The following is a 23,584-nucleotide window of genomic DNA, read 5'->3' as shown; positions in this document are numbered from 1 at the left end:
TATATTTTATTGAGTTTTAACAGAGAGGAAGAGAGAGGGATAGATAGTTAGAAACATCGATGAGAGAGAAACATCGATCAGCTGCTTCCTGCACACCCCCTAATGGGGATGTGCCCACAACCAAGGTACATGCCTGTGACCAGAATCGAGCCTGGAACCTTTCAGTCTGCAGGCCAACGCTTTATCCACTGAGCCAAACCGGTTTCGGCTCAATCTTGTATATCTTCTAATTTAGATTTCACAGCTGAAGTAATTTTAAAAATTTACTTTTAATGTTTAACTCATTTCTGAGTTTTTCTAATTTTAATGTATATTTCCTCTATATCTTGCATAATTTTCGTGTCTTTTTTCATGATTAGAATAGTAGTTATAGTTTTCATCTGTCTTGCTGGCACATCTCTCGGACCTGCTTTCATTGTAGGGATGTTATTCTGCTCCTTTAGTCAGTTTTCATGCTGGTCATTTTGATGTGAAATAAATTTTTCTGAACTTGTATCAGAGAAAGGTGGTTAGAATAGTTTTTTGAGATTTATGGCTATAAAGTTCTCTTTTTTTAAATTTTTATGGTCAATCAAATGATTTCCTGCTTCTTCTTCACTTTGTTTTCCACTGCTGTTTTTCTGGAACTACGCCTTTATTTTGTTCCCATTATCCTTACATTGAAGATCTTTTTTTACCTGAGCTAGTAGTGTTTGATATTTCTACCATTATTGCTCACAATTACTTTATAATATGGGGCCCATTCTTGCTTGGAAGGCAGCTTTGGCTGATTATGTTTGAATGTTCATAGGGCCCATTATGCTCCAGCCCCTTAGACACTACCATGAATTCATGAATTACCATGATTCCCCTGCAAATGGGAGTGTATAAAACCCTATCTGGTTTTAACTGCTATTCTCAAATTTGGCCCACTGTACTTTCTTTTTTTATTTTTATTTTTATTTTTTTAAATATATTTTATTGATTTTGTACAGAGAGGAAGGGAGAGAGACAGAGAGTTAGAAATATCGATGAGAGAGAGTCATGATCAGCTGCCTCTTGCACACCCCCTACCCGGGATATGCCCGCAACGAAGGTACATGCCCTTGATCGGAATCGAACCCGGGACCCGTCAGTCCCCAAGCCGACGCTCTATCCATTGAGCCAAACTGGTCTCGGCTGGCCCACTGTACTTTCTAATGACTATCTGTTGCTTCTTTTATTCGTTATACTCTTTCATTAAATACTCTTGTTGTGCCCCTATATAGGTGTCAATACTAATTGGGATTATAGTTCTTGGAGATTTACCCTCACCAGCTCAAATTTTGGGATTCATGAGAGGATTTTTTCACCTCTTAATTCTGTTGTTCATATTATCTAAGGATAGGGTTTTTGCTTATTTTTAACAAAACAACCACTTTTATTTACAGATTTGGGAGAGATTAAAAACTATGCTACCTACCTTCACTGTCTTCCCAGTTCACATCAGTCTTGTGATTTTTCTTAAAAGAAATGATAAGATGGTTGTTAAAGGCACTAAAAGCAGAGCTAAAAACCATAAAAGTTACTTATTGGCAAAAGCAAATCCAAGAAACATTCTTCATGTTTGTATATAACACTAAACACATCAGAGTCTATAGCAATATTATCTTCAAACACAGGACAGTTAAAATACCAAGATTCATGTTGAAATTTACAAAGAGCCCTAGCCGGTTTGACTCAGTGCTTAAAGCGTTGACCTGAGGACTTGAAGGGTCTCCAGTTATTTTCTAGTCAAGGGACTGTACCTTGGTTTCAGGCTTGCACTGGTGTGATGTGTTTCTCTCACATCTATGTTTTCCTCTCTCTTTTTTTTCTCTGTCTTTCCCCCTCCCTTCCAGTTTTTCTAAAATTCAATGGAAAAAATAGCCTCTGGTGAGGATTAACAAGAAATAGTCATTTACAAAGAAATTCCATGAGTTAAAGCCTCAGATCCTCAAAATTATTTGAACAATTGGGGACTGATAATAATTTCCTTAACTTCGTAACAAAATATAATTTTTCTGTTGCAAATGTTTCCTCCACCTAATCAGATAATATCTAACTTTAGGGCTTAGAGCTGTAGTTTCCTATTGGGCTTCACTATATCTCTTTTTGTTGTTTGTGTTTGTTAATCCTCACTTGAATGTATTTTTTTTCCTTTGAAATTTTTTAGGGAGGGAGAGAAAGGGAGAAGGGAGAGAAAGGGAAACATTGATGTGAGAGAGACACATCAATGGTTACCTCCCACATAAACCCCAACTGGGGCCTGGGATTGAGCCTGCAATCCAAGTACTGGTCCTTTACTGGGAATCCAACCCTCAATCCTTTGGTGCTTGGGTGGATGCTCTAACTATTGAGAAACACTGGCCAGGGTATAACACCTCTTTAATAAAAAGTTTTGAGTCCTTTTTACCATTTTCTTTTAAAAATCCTGCTGGTGTTTTGTTAAAAAATGGTAGAAAAGTACTATAAATTAGAGAATTACTTTTGAGATTTGAATATTTCAAATACCGTATTTTCCGGCGTATAAGACGACTTTTGAAACGAAAAAAAGTCAACCGAAAATCGGGGGTTGTCTTTAAAAATTTAATTAAAAAAAGAACTGGTGTTGCCTCGGAAGTGGGGGGTAGTCTTATACAGCGAATATGGGCTTAAACCTATGTTTTAACTGTAAAATTAGGGGGTCATCTTATATGCTGGAAAATACGGTATTTAAATTATAACGAAGAGAAACTTCTTTAACAACTTCTCTTTGGGAATGGAAAATTTTACAGAAGAGTTGGTCTGAAATCAAAATACATATATGGGATTAAGTTTGACATTTAGTTATGGGTAAGTTGTCCCTTTGATTTAAAAACTTTTCTTTTTAACTCTCACCTAAAGATATGCTTTTTTTTTATTTAAAGAGAGCAAGGAAGAGAGAAACATCAGTCAGTTGCCTCTGGTACATAACCTGACACTAGGAATCAAACCCTTAACTTGGGTATGTGCCCTGATGGGAATCAAACCCACAACCTTTTGGTGTATGGGATGACAGTTCAACCAACTGAGCCACCCAGCCATGGCCTAAAGGCTTGTTTTTGTAAGTTGATTTACTGATAATATAAAATTACATAGATGTCTTCATTAGTATAAAATTAAATGTCTTCGTTTTGGAGCTAAATAAGCGAAAATTTCCATCTCAGTAAAAAAATTTTACATTCTTAGAAACTGAAGGATGTTCTGTGGTGTTTAATTATCAAAATGGAAACAAACGAGTCATTTTATCATAAGAAAGACCCAGTATAATAGTTTAGATGAAGATAAGCATAGGCTTATTTTTTGTAAGAGCAATTTAAAAGTCTGTAAATGCTAAGTTATAATTAGCAGATAGGAATTCATCAATTTTATGATGTTTTGATAGGCATTGTGAAATTAAAGGTTTGAAATATTTGATTACTTAGCATTTATATAAAGCAAATATTCATAGCACATTTTCATACTTAAAATCATGATATTAGCCTTTGTTTTACAGTTTTTAAACAAAGGAGCAAAAAGATAAGCATCATATAACAAAATCAGAAACAAAAATGTAATTTACTTTCGATCCCTAAGATTCCCAATATGATTTTTAACTCATTGTCGTGTTGTTATACTTTTCTAAACATTACGTATATTTTAATATACAATAAAAATAAGTTACATACATCATTTACTTTTCTCTTTAATTCAAACAAACTATTAACATCTAATTTGGATAATTATAATATGGTATTTGAGTTTCATAAGTATTTGTACTAGTTATAAGGTTATTTAAAGACAGACATTGAAATAAGAATGGATTTTATATTATCTCTACCAGCATTATTGGCTCATTTTTTGTCATTGGAAGAGGTCATTTCATTTTTTTTGTCAGTGGTTGCAAAAAGCAATTGAACCTTTGTGTTTTTTTTTCTGTTTTGAGTAACTTTGATTTTACTTCTAGAGGTGATCACATTTGTGACTAGTATGATTAGACTAACATTGGATCAGTAGATTAGCCCCGTTCAAGTTAATGGTTCAGATTAGGGCATCTATTAATTTCATGTATTGCTTACTTTAGGGTCAAAACCCAATTAGAAAATGTGACCTCTGACCTCTTGTGACATGTTTGGCATTGAGATTTCTGAGTTCTCCTGGAGTTCTTCCTGTCGCTACAGACAGACATAAGCCCAAACTGTAAGTCCTCTGTGTAGGTTCCAACCAGGTACCCATTATTTATTTATTATGATTTAATCTTATGAAACCCACAGTTTCTAGGAGCTGTTTACTAAAGTTATAATTTTGCTTTGTCTCTGTCAGTTTCTGTTCCTTCATTAGATTTTATTTACTCCAGAGGAAGAAAATGGCCATTGTCTAAATTACTTCTTTGGGAATAAATTAGTTTTTAAAAAGTACCAGTTAATATGCTATATATATAATCCTAAGAATTCTTCACAGCATTATGAAGTACATTCTCACTTCAGTCTGCATGGATTTTATACATATCTTTTTATGGTCGCCGATTGGCAGGTACACTACCATTGTTACCATTACCATTTTATTTTACATAATAGCCTTATGTAAAAGAACTGATTCTGAATGACCATAATTCACAATTCCACAGTGAATTTTTTTTTTTTGCGTGTGTGTGTGTGTGTGTGTGTTTTCAGTATGCCATATTCTTGTGACACTCCTTTTGGTTTAGTTTGTTGTGTAGCTATTTTTATGTTTGACATTTCTCTGCAGATTTGTGAAGGAAACATACAGACAAGGCATAGATTTGAATGGGATCAGTGTGGGAATTAGTCCTTGGAAGTTGGATGGGGTTTGGTGAGGCAGAGAGTCGAAGCAAAAGACTAGGGTTTTACGGAAAAGGGGATGAAAGTGCAATTGCCAGACTAGGAGAGGCTGTGTACCAGCTTTACTTTTTATCTGTAGCAAGAAGGGAATGTGTTTGAAATGGTGAAAGTAAAACGGACTAATTTTTCCTCCCCAGGTACATTGAATAATCCTCTTACATGTCTCTTGAGTTTGCCTACTCTTCCCTCTCTTGGCCTGGGTTTTCCTGCCTCTTCAGTGGCTGCAGGTTTCTAATTGGACTTCCAGCTTCCTGGTCTTGCTAGTCTGTTTTTCGCCCTGTCATTCGTGTCAGAGATATTTTTCAAAACACCATCTTATCAACTGATCCACTATAAAAGCCTTTTTCTATTGCCCATGAAGGCCAGATTCCTATCCAGGTGTCATTGACTTGCCTTTCTCTTCTGGATTCTCCTGCTGCTTCCCACTCAAGGTGCTGCACTCTGCATGCACTGGGCTCTCCTGTTTCCACACTGCCTGGGATGCCTGTCCTCCTGGACCCATCTGTCAGGCAGGCTCCTTTTTTAATTCAAATCTCCTAGGAAGTTGTTCCTGACACCTTTAAATCAACTGAAGCCTCACATTTTATCAGCTATTTTTCTAGATTTTAGTTTTGTGTTCTTAAAATCCTCTTGATTTCCCCATTGAGCATAAAGTGTACATGCATTTGTGCAGAGCCCTTCACTATTAGGTCCTCACATTTTCTTTTTTCCTTTTCATGCCCCTTGTCTGCCCATTTACCAATTACCTGAGTGCTCTATGATTTATTTTGTATTCTTCCTTTATAATAAACACACCCTTTTAAGATCCAACTCAAATATCTCCTTTGATATACTGATTCATTTCTCACTACAATCAATCTCAGTACCGTTGTTTTCTGCCCATATATTACTATGTATAAAATTCAATTTTATTATTCATCACAGTCTCTTGCAAATTATAAAAAAATATTTCTGCTTCCTTTGCTGGTTATAAACTTCTCAAGGGCAGGGCATCCATCTTTCCTATCTTTGGATCTTAGCGTGAAACTGGGACAAGGCATGGAGAAAAGGTTTCTTAATAATCAGTTGCATTAACTGAAGGAGCTGTTTGAGAACACGGAGTAGTTATTTTGTGACAAGCACTGTGCTTTACATGACTTAACTCATTTAATTTACATCAACTCCCTCAGGTCTATTGTTACCATCTTCATTTTCCTGATCCAAGATGATAAAGCTTGGAGAGGTGAAATAAATTACCTAAGGCCACACAGGTTTTTAGCCAAATATAGAGCTGTCTGATGTGTTAGTTCAAGCTTTTAACCATTAAATGTTTTCTTTTGATATTTAATGAATTTGTATCCTTGCACACTTTGACTCTTGTTTTCTACATGGTACTTCCATATTATCTCATTTCACCGTAGCAGCAACTCTCTAACATTAAAATTACCACCATTTTATAGGTGAAGAATTTGAGGCTGTTTGAGTAAATTATGTGTCTAATGAGTATTAGAATTAGGAAGAACCTAGTTCTTCAGAGTATATTGTAAATTTTTAAATAAATTCATTGATGAAGTGTTCACAGAGATGCTATTTAGGTTTTGAAGTTTATTAATTTGTGTTCAACACAATTTAAAGATAAAATAGTTGTTGTATACCTATCCATCTGTAAAGCACCTAGTGGCAGATCATTATTACTTTCTTTTTTTAAATAGTAAAATGCACAGCATGAAACTTAACATTTTAACCTGGATTAAGTGCACAGCCTCATTGATGCTAAATTAATTTAATTGTGCAGCCATGACCACCATTCATCTCCAGGGCGTTTTTAGTCTTGTAAAACTGAAACTCATTACCTATTAAACAATAACCGCCCACTCTGCCCCTGGCAACCACAACCACCATTCTACTTTCTGTCTTTATTGACTAAGCACCACATAGAAGTGGAATTGTATAGTATTAGTCTTCTTGTGACTAGCTTATTTCACTTAGCATAATGTCCTCAAGGTTTATCCATTGAGGCCTAATTAAAAATTGTGGCATATTCCAGAATTTTCTTTGCTTCGCATATGTACCACATTTTGCTTACCAATTTATCTGTCAGTAGACACTTCAGTTACTCCCCATTTTTAGCTATTGTGAATAATGCTGCTATGAACATGGTGTACAAGTATCTCTTTGAGACCCTGTTTTCAATCCTTTTGGGTCAATCCCCAGAAGTGGAATTGCTGGATCATATGGCAATTCTATTTTTAATTTGTTCAGGAGTCACCATATTATTTTCCACACTGTGCCATTTTACCTTTTCAACATTGCACAAAGGTTCCAATTGCTCATTATCCTCATCAACACTGTTTTCTGTTACTTTGATAGCAGCCATCCTAATGGGTGGGAGGTGGTATCTCACTTTAGTTTTGATTTGCATTACCTTAATAGTGATGGTGAGTATATTTTCATGTGTTTATTTGCCTTTTATGTATCTTCTTTGGAGAAATGTCTATACAAGTCCTTTGCATAATTGGGTTGTTCATTGTTGAGTTTTGGGAGTTCTCTATATATTCTGGACAATAATCCCTTATCAAATAGATGATTTGCAAATATTTTTTCCCACTTAAGATTGCTTTTTGACTACGTGACTAGTGTCTCCTATACAAAAATTTTAATTTCCAAAGTCCTATTTGTCTGTTTTTCTTTTGCCTGTGCCTTTGATGTCATATCCAAGAAATCATTGCCAAATCCTATGTTGTGAGCTTTAGTCTTTTCTAAGAGTTTTATTGTGTTAGGTCTGACATTTAGGTTTTTTTTTTTTTTTTTTTTTTTTTTTTTAATCAATTTTGTGTTATTTTTGTATATTAGGTAAGGGTCTAACTATCACTGCTCTTATTTTTTTTTTTTTAAATCAATCTTTATTGTTCATATTATTACAAAGGTTCCTCATTTCTTCCCCCCTCCACCAGGTTCCCCCCCACCCTCCACTCCCTTCCCCTCCCCCATTGTCCTCATTCATAGGTGCACAGTTTATGTTCAGTCTCTTCCTCCCTCCCTTTCCCCGATAGTAAATCCCTTTTCAGATACTAAATCAGTTACTTAGCATTTTCTCATATCAGTAATACTTCCACATGCCCAAAGATACACTTCACACAAAAGACACTTCCAAATAGGTCAACCAACCTCATCCAGGCCCCGCACAAGGCACTCACAGATCAACACCCCAGCGCTATACTAACTCAACATATCCAGATCTAAGCCTTCATCACTTGATTCAGCAGACCCTCAAGTTCCCGCAAAAGTTTCCAGCCATGTCTGAGAGGCAGCCTTGGGGCGGGGGCAGGTGAGGAGTGAGCTGTTCCGGGCCTGGTTGCTCCGGGCCTGGCCACACCCAACCCGGCTGCTCTGGGCCCGGCTGCTCTGGGCCCGGCTGCTCTGGGCCCGGCTGCTCCGGGCCTGGCCGCTCCGGGCCTGGCCGCTCCCAGCCTGGCAGCCGCTGCTCCGGGCCTGGCTGCACACGACCCGGCTGCTCCGGGCCTGGCCGTTCCCAGCCTGGCTGCCGCTGCTCCGGGCCTGGCCGCATCCGACCCGGCCGCTCCGTGCCTGGCCGCACCCGACCCGGCTGCTCCGTGCCTGGCCGCTCCCTGCCTGGCAGCTGCTGCTCCGGGTTTGGCCGCACCCGACACGGCTGCTCTGGGCCGGCTGCTCCGGGCCTGGCCGCTCCGGGCCTGGCCGCTCCCAGCCTGGCAGCTACTGCTTCGGGCCTGGCCGCACCTGACCCGGCTGCTCTGGGTCCGGCTGCCCCGGGCCCGGCTGCTCCGAGCCTGGCCGCTTCCGGCCTGGATGCTCCGGGCTTGGCTACTGCTGTTCTGGGTCTGGCTGCTCCCGACCCGGCTGCTCTGGGCCTGGCTTCTTCGGGTCTGGGTGCTCCTGGACTGGCCACCCTGGGCTTGGCCGCCTCCGCTTCAGGCCTGGCTGCCACTGCCCCAGGTCTGGCTGCTCCAGTCCTGGCTGTTACTGCTCTGGTTCTGGCTGCTGCTTCTCTGGGGCCTGGCTGTTGCTGCTCCAGGCCCGGCTGCCACTGCCTTGTGCCTGGCCACTCTTGGCCTGGCCGCTGCCGTTCCAACATTCTGTCCTTTTCTTTTACTTATTTATTTTAAAAACGCATTTATATTGCAATGTTGGCTGCTGAGTTGAGTTCTGACTTAGTCTTTGATTTTTCAAGATCTTCTTTGTATTCTTTCTTAAGTAATTTTACTATCTTTTGTTCTCCCTTGATTTCTTCACATTGAGCACTTCTTCGGTTTCTTCCTCCTTGTCCTGGAAGCTCAGCAGGTTGGCCTGTGGCACCCCTTTGTTCTCCGCGGGCTCCTGCGCTGCTTCAGCCTGTTGCCGGGGTCAGCACCACCGCCCAGGAAGCAGCCCCCGGCCTCGGCTCCATTGCCTGCGCTCAGCGGTCGAAGGCTCGGGGGCACCCCCTCCTGGGGGCCCCGTTGCCCTGCTCCTTGCTGGCGCCTGGCTGGCCGGTGTCCGGCAGGGGCTCCTGCTCTGGAGCTTTTTTTCTCCTTCCCGCTAGGAGGGTCTAGCATCAGAGTCAACAGACTGCCCTCTGCACGCAATGTGCGCGACTCCGGGGGCTCCGCTTTTCGCCGCTCCCCCAGGACTCCACCTCACAGCCCCACCTCCCTCTGCTTGAGCCTGGGTCCCCAGGGATTGGCCTAGAGCTGGAGTTCAGGGCAGTCGGGAGTGGGGCTCAGCACCACCGGAAATTTTATTTCTTCCCGCCTGGGCAATACAGCATCAGAGTCAACATTCTGTCCTCTGCGTGCAATGTGCGCGACTCCGGGGCCCTGCTTTTCGCCGCTCCCCTGGGATTCCGCCTCACAGCCCTGTCTCCCCCTGCCGGAGCCTGGGTCGTCAGGGTCTGGCCCATAACTGGGGCTCAGCGCTGCCGGTTCGGGGGTTCAGTCCAGGCCGGGGTTTTTATATCCTTCCTGCTAGAGAACGCCAGGCAGGCACCCAGCCTTCTCCTCCTCTCCGCTGCGTCCTCTCCACGCGCGCATGCGCAGCATGTCTCCGTACCTTAGGCTTTTCTCAGCTCCTCTGATTTTCCTTCTGGTTTTCTCTTTCCTTCTTGTTGTAGAATTTTCAGTCAGTCGACTACCTGTAGCTCTGGGCAATGTCCACTCTACATTTTAGTTGTATTCCATTGAAATTGTTGTGTGCTGCTGCGGTTAGGTGTCTACCTGAGCAGCCATCTTGGATCCTCCTCCACTGCTCTTAGATATCCAGTTTTCCCTGCACCATTTTAAAAAATAAATTCTAAGTTTGCTTTATTTTTAAAAAATATATTTTTACTAAGTTCAGAGAAGGGAGAGAGAGATAGAAACATAAATGATGAGAGAGAATCATTTATCAGTTGCCTCCTATTGGGGATGGAGCCTGCAACCCGCATGTGTGCTCTTACTGGGAATCCAACTGTGACCTCTTGGTGCAACCATTGATCCATACTGGCCAGACACCCAGCACCATTTGTTGAAAAGACTGTTCCCCATTGAGTGGTCTTGGCACCCTTGTCAAAAATCATTTCAATGTATGTATATGTGAGGTTTTATTTCTGGGATCTCTGTTCCATTCCATTCTTCTACATATTTGTCTTGAGGCCATTACCACTTAGTTTTGATTACTGTGGCTTTGTCGTAAGTTTTGAAGTTAGGAAGTGGCATCCTCCAAGTTTTCTTTTTCTTTTTTCAAGATTGTTTTTACGTTCTATAGTTTTGATTTTATACATTTTCATCTTTTTAATTCAAGTGTTTTGTATTCTTTGATGCTATTGCAAATGAAATTATTTAAATTTCTTTTTAGATTGTTGATTGTTCATCTATAAAGATGGAACTGATTTTTGTGTATTGACTCTATCGTACTACTTTGATGGCTCCACTTATTAGTTACTATAGTTTTTTTTGTGAAGTCTTTAGAATTTTCCACATATATGATAATATCATTTGCAAAGACAATTTTACTACTTCTCCAATTGGGATGCCTTTTATATCATTTTCTTGCCTAATTGCTCTGGCTAGAACTTCTAATGTTGTGTTTAATAGGGGTGGTGAAAGCTGTCTTTTTTCTTTTCTTTTCTTTTCTTTTTTTTTTACAGAGATTTTTTTACAGAGAGGAAGGGAAAGAGAGTTTGAAACATCAATGAGAGAGAAGCATCGATTAGCTGTCCCCTGTACACTCCCTACTGGGGATGTGCTTGCAACCAAGGTACAAGCTCTTGACCAGGATCAAACCCGGGACCCTTAAGTCCCTAGGCCGATGCTCTAGCCACTGAGCCACACCGGTTATGGCAAAAGTTGCCTTTTTTTCTGAGCTTATTATCTTTAAGTATGTTTTTCACTGTGAGTTTTTCATACATGGTTTATGTGTGGTGAAGTAGTTTCTTTCTATATCCACTTTATTGATTTTATTTTTTATCCTGAAAGGGTGTTGAATATTGTCGAAGGCTTTTTTTTTTTGCATCTATTGAGATTGAACATGAATTTTATGGTGTATCACGTTTATTGATTTGTATATATTAAATCATCCTTGTATCTATAAAGTAGGAAATCACTAATTTGCTTTCCGTCACAATGATTAGTTCTACTTGTTTAGAATTTTATATAAATGGAATCATATATCTTTTTAATGATTAGCTTTTCTTAGTCATCATGTCTTAAGATTCATTTGCTGAATATATTATAGTTTATTCCTTTTCGTTGCTAGGTAGTATTGCATCATATGGATATACAACAGTTTTTAAAATTCATTTATCTGCCAAGGGACATTTGGAATGTTTCCACTTGGGACTGTTAAGGATAAAAGCTACACTGTGTTTTCATGTACACATGTAGGTGATGTATATTCAAATAAATATACAATGTAAGAATACCTGTAACTGGGATAAGAGTGAAGGGGCACTACCAATAGTTATACTGGTACAACATGTAGAACAGACAGTTCAGCAAAGATGAAAGGTGGACGGGATTTAATTGTTTATATGTATGGTACATTGTATTCATATATGTTTATCAAATGGACACAGTATATTTTATTAGACCTTCATTTGTTCCAAAAATATTTTAAGGACAATTAGAAAAAAATGTAAGTAAGTAGAGTAAGGTAATATATCTTAGAAGGGGATGAGAAGTAGGGGAAAAGAGAAAAGAAAGTATAGGACATAAAATCGAGTCAGGAATAAAGTTCTTAGCAGCATTCTTGCTAAGGATGCTACAAATCTGGCTTTCCGTTTTCTAGTAGGTAATAACAAAGGGAAGCCTCACTTGCATAATAATGTACAAAGGAATTAATTGCTGAGTTGAAATATAGCTATTTGTAATAGTTCTAAAACCAGAAAGAAATTTATTCCTAGGATTTTAATAAAGTTAACCACTTTATATTTGTTCAAGCTCATGTTAGATGGCAGTGTCTGTCTACTTCTGTGTCTGAGTAGTTAGGCTGAGGTTTCAGGCAGTTTTAGTGAGAACATTACAGTTACATAAGAAAAGTATGCCAAAATGCTACTCTGCCATTGCTTGTCTCCCCCCCCCCCCCCCCCCCCCCCCAAATTACAAAGGAAATTGAAACATGAAACTTGAAGTATACTCTGAAATTATGGGGCAGTACTAACCTTATCCAAATCATTCAGAAAACACTTAAGTTTGTTGTATTTCCATCACAATGAATGCCTCTGGACTTCATGATAGTGTGAAGCTATTATACTTGTATTGACAAGAGGACAGTACAGTGTTCGTATGTTTTCTAGTTAGTAGAAAACATATCAGTACATTTTGTGTTGGTTTCTTCTCCCCTAGGACATGCTCATACTTAACAGTGTCTCGTTGATTTGCTCACCTCCCAGAATGTTCTTCAAACAATGGTAATACATAATTCTGAGAATGAATCATTATTATAAGGGTTAATGGTAGATAATTACTTTTAGGAAATTATGGCTCATGAGATTTCTTACTTTTGTAAAAATGTTAAATCTGTAATGGTTGTCACTATTAGCTCTATATTTTTGGTCTTGGAACATGCTCAGTTATCTCAGGAGAGATTAAACAAATTAGGATTTTGCAGTCTGTTGCTTGGATACACTTCAGTGCTCAGCAGCAGTTGGGAAGTGGTGTCCTGGGGGAAATGTGGGGAAGAGAATTACAGGAAAGGAAATGGATGGAATGAGAGAAAATTAAATGTTACTGAAAAAGTTCAGAGACATTAAGTGTAACATTTCAGTATTAGACATTTGCATACTATTCATCATTTATGCTAAGTGAAATTAAAATAGATTAGATGGTCACTGTAAATGCATCTCAAATACGAATTGCTATTTTTGCCTCTTTATTTGATGGATAAGCAGCCTGTTTAAAAAAAAAAAGAAAGAAAAAGAAAAGAGAGAGAGAGAGAGAGAGAGATAGAAAGAGAGAGAGAGAGAGAGAATGAACTATGGAGTGACAATAACCTGATTTATTAGCATACAAGTATTTTCACTTGAAGTAAACATGGTGAGTACTTGATGATCTTAGAAGAGAAATAATGGATTGGCATCTTTCGCTATGTTCAAGGTTTATCACATAAATCACTTAGTTCTTTAGAATTTATTTGTGATTCACTAAGACATATTTAGCCTGCGGTGCTCAGGAAGAGAACATTAATTACTCTTCATTAACATCTAGAGCACTCCAGCTCAGTTCTTTTTTAAAAAAATAGGTGAGAATCAATATATTTTCCAAAAGAATAGAAGAGTAGGGGGAAAATAGGAATTCCTCAAGTTTAGTCACTACTTAACACGATTGGTCATTTCTGTCACAATAAATATTAAACCAAACATCTTACATTGCTCATATAAGGTTTGGATTCATAGCATAGATCACGCACATGAACTTCTGACAGATCAGCTGTGTTGATAGTATGTTTTTTATCTTTTGATATGTCTTTTTGCTAATTATTCCCTGTTTTAATTTTCTTATTCTTAGAATTTGTAATCTTAATTTTGTGTTTAAATCTGTCTTTTACTTGTTTCTTCCATTGTTATAATTTATAATTTCCCCCCCAAATAGCTAATAAATATTTTGTCCTAATTCTTTCTGTTACATTTAAATATTTAATCATTCAAAATTTAAATGATGTAGATATGAATTATTTTTATCCAGATTGACATTTAATTATTCCACTATCACCTGCTAAATATTGTTACATTTTCCTTTTTTTAAGAAAATTTCTATATACATTTTTATTGTCTTTCCTGACTCCCCTTTTACTAAACTCTTCCAAACTTCAAATATTCCTGGCACTTGCGTAGCTCCCAGAACATGGTGTGAGGCACTCAGAGGTCAGTCAGCCATGGCCCCCAAGCTTCCTGCCATATACCATGTTGCTGCCTGCCCTGGAGCCACTTACATCTACATTTCCCTTTATAATGCTTACCTTTTGCATTTAGATCCTGGTATATTTAGACCTACTTCTAGATATTCTGATCTTTTGTATTAATCTATTCTCTTACCAACTTTGAAATATGCAATATGGGATTATTAGCTGTAGTCACCATGCTGTACCTTACATCCATATGAGTTACTTTATAGCCGATAATTTGTATCTTTTGACACTCTTCAATTGTTTCACCTCTTTTACTCTCCCTACCTCTGGCAACCACCAATCTTTTCTCTATGTCTTTGAGCTTCAGTTTTTTTCTTTCCTTCCTTTTCCACTCCCTTCCTCAAGATTCCACATATGTATAAGTGAGAATGTAGTATTTGTCTTTCTCTGTCTAACTTATTATAATTCCCTTTAGGTCATCCATATGGTTGCAAATGGCAAGATTTCCTTCATTTTTATGGATGAGTAATGTTCCATTATACAGACACTACATTTTCTTTATTCATTTACCAATCAGTGGACACTTCTGTTGTTTTCTTACATTGGCTTTTGTAAGTAGTGTCACAATGAACATGGGGTGCATGTCTCTTTTTAAATTAGTTTTCTCTCTCTCTCTCTCTCTCTCTCTCTCTCTCTCTCTCTCTCTTTTGATGATACCTGGAAGTGGAATTGCTGCATCATATGGTAGTTCTATTTTTAATTTTTTGAGGATCCTCCATACTGTTTCCATAGTGGCTGTACCAGTTTGCATTCCCATATAACAGTGAAGAAGAGCTCCCTTTTCTCCACATTCTTTATAAGACTTAATGTCTTGTCTTTTTTATGATAGATGTTTGAATAGGTATGAGGTAATATTGTGGTTTTGATTTGCATTTTCCTGATGATTTGTGATGTTGAAAAACTTTTCATGTACCTATTAGCCATCTGTATGTCATGTTTGGGGAAATAACTATTCTTCTGTCCTTTCTAAAACCAGATTATTGTTTTTCTATAAATTTTGTATGAATTCTCTTTATATATCTATAATAGTAAAAGTGTAATATGCTAATTAGACCGGACAGTTGAACAACCTTCTGGACGTCATTCCAGACATCCTTCCAGATGAAGCCAACTATGGCAGGGGCTGAGAAAGAGTTGGTTAGGGGCAATCAGGCAGGCAGGTTAGCGGTTAGGGGCAATGAGTCAGGCAGGCAAGCAGTTAGGGGTCATCAGGTAGGCAGGCAGAAGGGTTAGGGGCGATCAGGCAGGCAGGCAGGTGAGCCAGTGGTCCTGGATTGCAAGATGGATGATTCTGTGGGATTGGGCCTAAACCAACAGTCGGACATCCCCCAAAGGGTCCCTGATTACGAGAGGGTTCAGGCTGGTCTGACGGACATACCTGTCTCCCCCTGCCTGACCTCCCACGCCCTCTTCTACATGTATTTCATGTACCAGACCTCTAGTTTTGAATATTAGCCCTAGTACCATGATTTTTTCACCATAATCTACCTTGGACTTTTGTCACTATAACATTAATAATACTGCTCCATTTCATGAATGATTATGTAATCCTTGGTATGGTTATATTATAAATTAGCCAGTCCCCTAAGATACATATTTAGATTGTTTATAATCTTTTCTTGCTAGTAACGATGTTAAAATGAATTTCCTACTTTGTCTATTATTTCTAACATATCTAAGTATATCTATAGGATGAATATCTAGGAGAGGAATTGTGATACTACCATACTTGCCTCTCTAGGAGTACTACTAAATTCATCTCACCAGTGATGTAGTTCCAGTCAAGCCCAATCCTCCAGTAAATCTGACATTTATTTGTGGGTACAGACTAGGGTAGGATTCCATCTCTATTTTTTTCAAGTTAGTGAGCTCGATGTCTCAATTCCCATGAGTTGATTAATAAGTCTTTTCACCTATAATTTGAAATTCCACTTGTATTATAATTGAAATGTATAATTGGGTCTTCTCCTGAATTTTTTGTTTTGTTCCATTGGTCAGTTCTCCATGCACTAATTCCACAATATTTTAATTACTTTGGTACTATAATGTTTTTCAATATGATATTACTCATAAAGAATTGTCTTGGGAAGTTCTTGTTAAATTCTCTATAGAACTTTAGAATCAACTTGCTCCTTTGTGGTGGTATTTATTTAATCTTATAGGCAATTGAATTTTGTTGTTTTTCATCTAAATACAGGCATGTCTTTCCATTTGTTTATCTTCTTTTGTGTCAAAATTTTAGATTTTTCCTCACACAGATTGTGTCATTTCTTCTATTTTTTGCTGGTTATTTTATTTTTCTTACTGTTTTTGTAAATGATTGGATCTTATTTTAAACCTCCTAACTAGTTTTTTTATTTGTATAATGCATGTTGTTAATTTTTACTATGTTAACTTGTACCCAAACAAATAATTGACTAAATTATTTTATTATTTAAAATAGCACATCAGCTGATTTTCTTGATATGTGATCTGCAAAAATAATTTTAGCTTCTAAACAAATTTTATGCCATATTTCTTTATTTTACCTATGTTGGTTACCTTTGGCAGAGTGTTAAAAGACATCTTTGAATATTCTTGATCTGTTAAGTATTGTTTACTCATTGCTATTTATTAGAGGCTGGATGTTGAATTTTACTAAATACCTTCTCCACATGTATAGAAATCTTCATGATTTCTCACTTCTGATGTATTAATGAAATGAATTATATTTCTAGATTTTTTAAAATAAGTATTCCTAGAAACCCTGAAACTAAACATTCGGTTATAGTACATTCTTTTGATATTTGAATGTATTAACATTTACTAATTTATGTTAATACTTAACATTGTACTATAAATTTAAATACTTCATTTGATATTTTTTATACCAGTATTCCTATGGGACACTAGTTTTCTTTTTCTGTGCCTTTTTTGTGGGGTTTTCTTACCACTATCATGCTAGATTTCTTGCTTTCCTTCTTTACTATGTATTGGAAGAGTTTTAATCACATTGGAGTTGTCTGGTCATTAAAAGTTTAATAGAATTACCTTGTGAATATGTTTCTACCTTGAGTTTTTCTGGCAAAGCTCTTAGTCAACATCCTCTGTTTCTTTGTAAATTGTCTTTTTTAAGTATTCCATTTTTTTTCTGTGGACAAGGTTTGGTCATTTATTTTTTACTAGAAATTCTATTTCTGCACAGAATTTAACATAGTAGTTGCTTATGACTAGTATTTTAATTTCCTTTTTACATATGGGTGTTAATACATTTCTTAGTTTGTATGTTTTTGTGCTTTGTTTCTTCATCGTTGATTAGGTTAGCTAATGATAATCTCTAAATCTTTCCTAAGAAGAACCTCTTGGATTAATATTGTTAGTTCTATAATTTTTGCTCTTCAACTAGCACTGCTTTAGTTTTTTAATTATTGTTTTTGTAATTAAAAAAAAATCTCTCTGATTCAATGGTTTATGTAAGTTTTCCATTTTTGCTATTAATACCTGGTTTTATTTCATAGTGACTAGCAAATGTCTATTTTGAAATCTAATAAGGTCATTTTGTGGCTGATTTTATGCCCCGTTTTAATGACTGTTTCTTGGATTTATTGAAGAGACTTTTGGTATTTTAGAATAAATTCAACTAGATCTGTTTTGTTAATTAATAAACTTAATTAAAGGTCTCCTGTATCCATACTTAATTTTGTTCACTTAATGTTTTTGTGAACAGAGAGAATGAATTAAACTCTCATAATCCCTTATTCCTGTTAGCATTCTCTATTTATTACAGGTTTTGCTTTAAAACTGTCTGTGCCCTATGTGCCTTTTTTATATATAATTTTTGCCCAATTACAGTGTTGATCCCTGATTTATTTGGGTTGTATTTTTTTAAATATATTTTTATTGATTTTGTACAGAGAGGAAGGGAGAGAGATACAGAGTTAGAAACATCGATGAGAGAGAGTCATCGATCAGCTGCCTCTTGCACACCCCCTATTGGGGATATGCCCGCAACCAAGGTACATGCCCTTGACCGGAATTGAACCTGGGACCTTTCAGTCCCCAAGCTGACGACGCTCTATCCATTGAGCCAAACCGGTTTCGGCTGGGTTGTACTTTTATGATATGCCTTTGCCTATTCTTTTTCAGTATTTCTGTCACTGTAAGTGTGTCTCTTGTAGACAGTGAAATTTTTGTTTTGTGATTTAGTATGTTTTTAATTATTGAGTTTGGTTAATTTGTATTTATTAAAAGAACAAATTTACTTGGTTTTGGTCCTCTCCTATTTAATATACTGCTTATTTTTATTGTTTCTTTTTTTGTTTTTATTTTACTGCATAATGTGTTTTTTTATGGGTTTCTTCAGATAATTTGGAAGTTTTGAATTTTCGTTCTAAAGGCTGTCTTTATAAGTTCGTATAGTATACTTAATTCCTGTGATAATGTCTAATAGCTCCCTACGGTGAACAGGGAGGACATTAGCACATTTTCATTTTGGCTTAATTTTTTTCTCATTCAAAACTACAGTTGATTATTTTTGTTAGTGTTGATGTTTATCAAAATATACATATGATTTATCACCTTAGATTAGTAGTCAGTAAAGGTGACAATCAGTATTTGTAAATTAACTTCACCATTATCTTGTGATCTCATTGGTTATTACTGCAAATCTGATTTGTCAGGGCCTCTGTAGGGTTCACCGTAATTTCGTGTCTCTTTCTTCTCAGCCCTTCAGTTAACTGCATTTGTAGAGAAACCAGATACTTTGTTATCTATATATATTATATAAAAGGCTAATATGCAAAGTGCTTCTTGGGAGTTTGACCAGGAGACCGGGAGTTTGATTGCTAACTGTAACATGCCCTGACCACCAGGGGTAGGCATGGAACAAAGGAAGGCCCTGGCTGGCAGTCAGAAGGCCCCGATCATCTCTGATTGCAGGCCAGGTCTAGAGACCCTACCCCATGCACAAATTTCATGTACTGGGCCTCTAGGCTTCTATAAACTGCAAACACAGAATGCTTAACATTGATGGGGCTTACTGCTTTTTTGTTGTTGAAATTTGTGCTCTTATTGAGTTTATAGAGTTCTTCAGTGATGATTTGTTTGAAATGCTAATGTTTAAATGACAGATTAGTTGATACAAATCTTGTTTTACTTAATTTTCTTGAGATGTGTAGGCATTGGCCTCGGTTCTTCCAACTTAGAATGTTTCTCTGGCCTGATTTATGTCATGGTGTTTTTGTTTTTGGATCCCCAACAGACTCTGATTCCAGTAGTTTACTGGTAAAGGGTTTGATTGCCGAGGAATGGAATATGGTACAAATTTCACCAGTATCTATAACATTTTATTTCCTTACAAAATACAAAAAAGGAAAGATATGAAGCAAATATGTCAAAATATTAACTTGAGTTTGATATAATTGGTGAATACATGGGAATCTCCAGTATTATTCTCTATAGTCTGAAGTATATTTGAAATATTACATTTTTTTACATTTAAAAAAAATGCCACATAACTTAAATCAGGGAGAGCTTGTATACTTTAGTGATCCAGTCCAGACTATAATTTATTGAAAATTAGTTTTTGCTTTATTAATCACAACATGCATTGTTGTTTTCTTTAGATGTTGAGAACCACTCGTGATTTCTATGTTTTGTTTGGCATCATTTCCTAAGTTTTGTATAAAAGCATTTTATATTCTAAGGTTTTATGGCTGGAGATTATAAAATTCTAAATTTAGACTCTGTACAGTGGATGTTAGTGGTAATTGCTACAGAGACTAAAAGTAGTGAGATGTAAGACTAAAACCTGTTAAGTGATTTGTATTGCTGGTTTGGTATTATTTTAAACAGATATTCCTCTAACTATACAAAAATAAGATCGAGGTTTAAAATACCATGATAATTGAAAAAGTATTCAGGACTCCTGTCCTTTCAGCAGGGCTCTGAGAAGTACAAGTAATAATAAAAGAGAAATAAATTATCTCAATTTTCTTATTGCTATGCATTTTTATGTTTTATACTAAAAGATTTTTAAGTTTGTTTTTTCTCTGTGTTCAGGTACATGTCTCGAGTCCACGGTATGCATCCAAAAGAGACCACCCGTCAGCTGAGCTTGGCTGTGAAAGATGGTCTTATTGTTGAAACTCTCACTGTGGGCTGCAAAGGTTCAAAAGCTGGTATTGAACAAGAAGGATATTGGTTGCCAGGAGATGAAATTGTAAGTATGTTTTATTTGATAAATTTGGATAAGCTGACTTTTAACTTTTGAACAGTATTTAACTTCAACCTTTAGAAACTCATTTTCAGCAGTTTAGTAATGTTTCTCTTTAACATTTTTTACTAACATTAAGGACCTACATTGGTAGGGTGGATATTTCCCTCTGTGTTTCTTTAGTAGGAGAAAACTCACTTTTATAAGGAGCCTGCCTTTTTTGTGTTGTTTACCTTGAATCTAAAACATTTAAACAAAACAAGCAAAACCCTTTTATTGTACACACAATTCACGGTACTTCTAAGTATTTTCTTTTAATAAATATTAGTAAAAAATGTTTCAGTGGAGGATAATGTTGATGCCGTACTGACAGCTTGGAAGGAATAGTCTGGCTTTTCAGGGACATACCTTACTCAGGTTGGATGCTGGCAGAGCCCAGAGCCATGCTTCAGGAGGGTTTGCAGGTGACAAGGTTCCAAATGTTAGACGCCTCTGGCTAGTGTCTTTATTGATTTCTGTGACTTGAGTGTGTTTTGTGGCATTTGACAGAAATCATAGTAAAGATAGTTAATTTTTTAATATTTTTACTTAGTTATTAAGTTACATTTTAATATTTTTCTTTGTAATATATAATTTTATATTCAGGGTCATGTAAGAAGTACAATATTTTTCTTATGTAAAGACTGATTTGGTGTAAAATTTCCATCTTCCTACCTCATTTGTTTTTGATATTTCTAACACCTTGATTTTAAAGGTCTACTTTTTGCAACAATATCATTTAAGAAAATACGTTTCAAATTTAATAGGAGTGAGTTATTTTAGTTTCTGAAAGGAATGGATTTCATAATTAAGTATTTTGAGAGTGTTTATATCATGAATTCTCTAAAATTTAATGTTATAAAAAATGACACATGATCTTAAAATTGGTTCTTTGTGGAAACATTTCCCAAAACCTTTGAATTGTATTTTCCTTTCTGGCTCTACATCAAGTGAGCCAGGAACACATTTCTCAGTAGTCAGCTCTGTGCAGTAGACTCATAGCACATCCCCTGTGGAGGGCTGGGCCACAGAGGCCGCTATGAGTTACAAACTTGTTCAGTTTTAACATTGTTTTTGTCATTTTAATTTATGCCTTCAAAGTTTCAAAATAAAATTCACATTTTCTACAAATAAAACTTAGAAGAAAAAAGTGTTTATTTTCTCTGGTATCATTTAATTTGCACACTAGAAGTGTTCTTATAAACTTAAGTAAAGAATGTTTATATCAGAATAATTTTTCTGTTGACTTCCATATAAAAAAAGTACAGTTTTGTTTCCAGTAAAGAAACTCCAGATGCCAAGTCATAATAATATTTGTTTACATCCTGGGTTAACAGGAGGGCTGTTGATAATTGATAGCTTATTATATACTCAGAATAACCCAGTTAATATAAAATTTCTAATCCCCAAATATTTGGAAATGTACATATTTAATATAGAATGCTATCCTGATAATTTCTGAGATTTATATAGTAATTAACCAGTAGTAAGTACACCTCAATCCACAGGATTTTGGTTTGTGGATCTTCCCCCCCCTCCCCCCCATAAAAATGAAAAAGTGATTTTAGTTCTTCTTACTTTTTAGATTTGTGCTTTTCCCACTTGCATTCTTCCTCTTCAGTTTGAAGTTTCCATGTTCAATTTACTTAAATGAGCAGTTAATGAGTTATGCTTACCGCTGCATTAGGTTATGTCTTCTTTTTTATTTTTTATTTTTACATGTACTTTACTGCATATATTTATAGCACCATCCTTTTCTTTTTTTCTAGATGAAATCTTATATGTAAATCAACCAACCAGTATACAGATTTTATTAATTCATGTTGGTTCTTATTCACATTTTTATACTGAGTATGCATGTATGATGTAAGTATAAATGAGTATATAAAAGTTGTGCCTAGTTTATAAAAATATGCAAATATTAAAAAATCAGAGGTAGCAGAAAGAGGTAAGGTCTTATATGTACTAGTATAATAGACAGTCACTGGATCTGTATTTAAAGCTTAACTATAAAGTGATTAATTATATTTGTATCTCATAACTGTGGCTGGCATATCACCTGGCTACCCCAGGGGCTGTCAGGTGCTGCAGTTGTCATGCCCTAGTATACTCTAGAAGGACACATTACTGTGTCACACTTGGCACAACACAATCTCACACTTGCCAGCTCTTTGTTTATGGGCTTTGGGGCCCATGCGTCTGAGCTACTGTATGGGGCCAATTGCCAACTACACAACTTAGGAAGTCACACTCAGTTCTCAGACATCATATGCTTGTATGTTTATTCAGCAGTTTTCTAATTTATGGCAGGTAAGTGTCTTATTCTAGCAAAACCTGTCTTAGGGAAGGGTCACCTTTTCTGATTTGCACAAAGGAACTCTGGGCTAGTGATAGCCCTGTAGGCTGGCATTTGAGTCTAGGACCTTCCTTTATAGTTTCTCTACCTTATATATAATATGTGGCCTCTGAAAACTTGACTTTTTAATTTGAAAGGTTTATAGTATTATTCATCTTGTCAACTGACTCAATATCAAAAGAAAAAAGTCAAGTAGATACTTATATATATCTTTATATATCTGTATATATGTGAGCTCTATAGAATGTTTTGGTTATTTATTTTTAATTCAAAGTTGCAAATATTCTTCACCCAGGGAAATTGTTATTTGAAAAGTGGGTATAAAGCACTTCTTTTTCTTCTATAATAGCCTCTAAAAATAGTATCTCAGAGATGTGGAAAAGTTGATTTCTCTTGATAAGTCCCACAAGTTACATCCTCAAGAGATACTTGTATTAGCAAAGAGGCTACATTCTCCTTGTCCTTTCTTTTCACCGTTATGGTAAGAAAGACTAGGTAGGCAAGAGTGCAGTTTCTTTATGCCACTCAACTATAGTTGAGCAAAGAGTTCATTGGTGTCACATTTTTATTTCACCTCTACTACCTCTCCTGCCATAATGCTGATTTTTAAAACTTGGTTCAATTGAAAAAATATCTATGGCTTTAGCAAAATTATTTTTATTAAATCCAGCAATGTTATAAGTTTAATTCTAATAATAGGTCAGGTTATAATTATATATAATCTGTTCAAGAGGAAGACACCTGTATAAGTCAAGGATG

General features: G+C 36.6%; 1 protein-coding gene across 18 annotated transcripts in view; it reads left to right on the top strand.

Annotated features, from left to right (window-relative positions):
- Nucleotides 1-23,584, top strand: part of ZMYND11 (zinc finger MYND-type containing 11) — a 106,049-nt gene that overhangs the window by 33,552 nt on the left and 48,913 nt on the right. For 15 of the 18 annotated variants that reach the window (XM_084872498.1, XM_084872491.1, XM_084872502.1 and 12 more), the window contains one exon: nucleotides 20,277-20,436. In XM_084872498.1, the coding sequence (XP_084728624.1) occupies nucleotides 20,277-20,436 (160 nt within the window). Of the gene's footprint in view, nucleotides 1-4,081; nucleotides 4,198-20,276; nucleotides 20,437-22,238; nucleotides 22,336-23,584 lie in introns of those variants that run through there. The other 3 variants (XM_084872504.1, XM_084872493.1, XM_084872495.1) reach the window with 3 other exon arrangements.

This window comes from Pipistrellus hanaki (genome assembly GCF_964339955.1).
Source record: "Pipistrellus hanaki genome assembly, chromosome: 1".
Classification (NCBI taxonomy): domain Eukaryota; kingdom Metazoa; phylum Chordata; class Mammalia; order Chiroptera; family Vespertilionidae; genus Pipistrellus; species Pipistrellus hanaki.
Note: the sequence above shows the minus strand (reverse complement) of the source record. Positions and strands in the feature narration are given on the sequence as shown.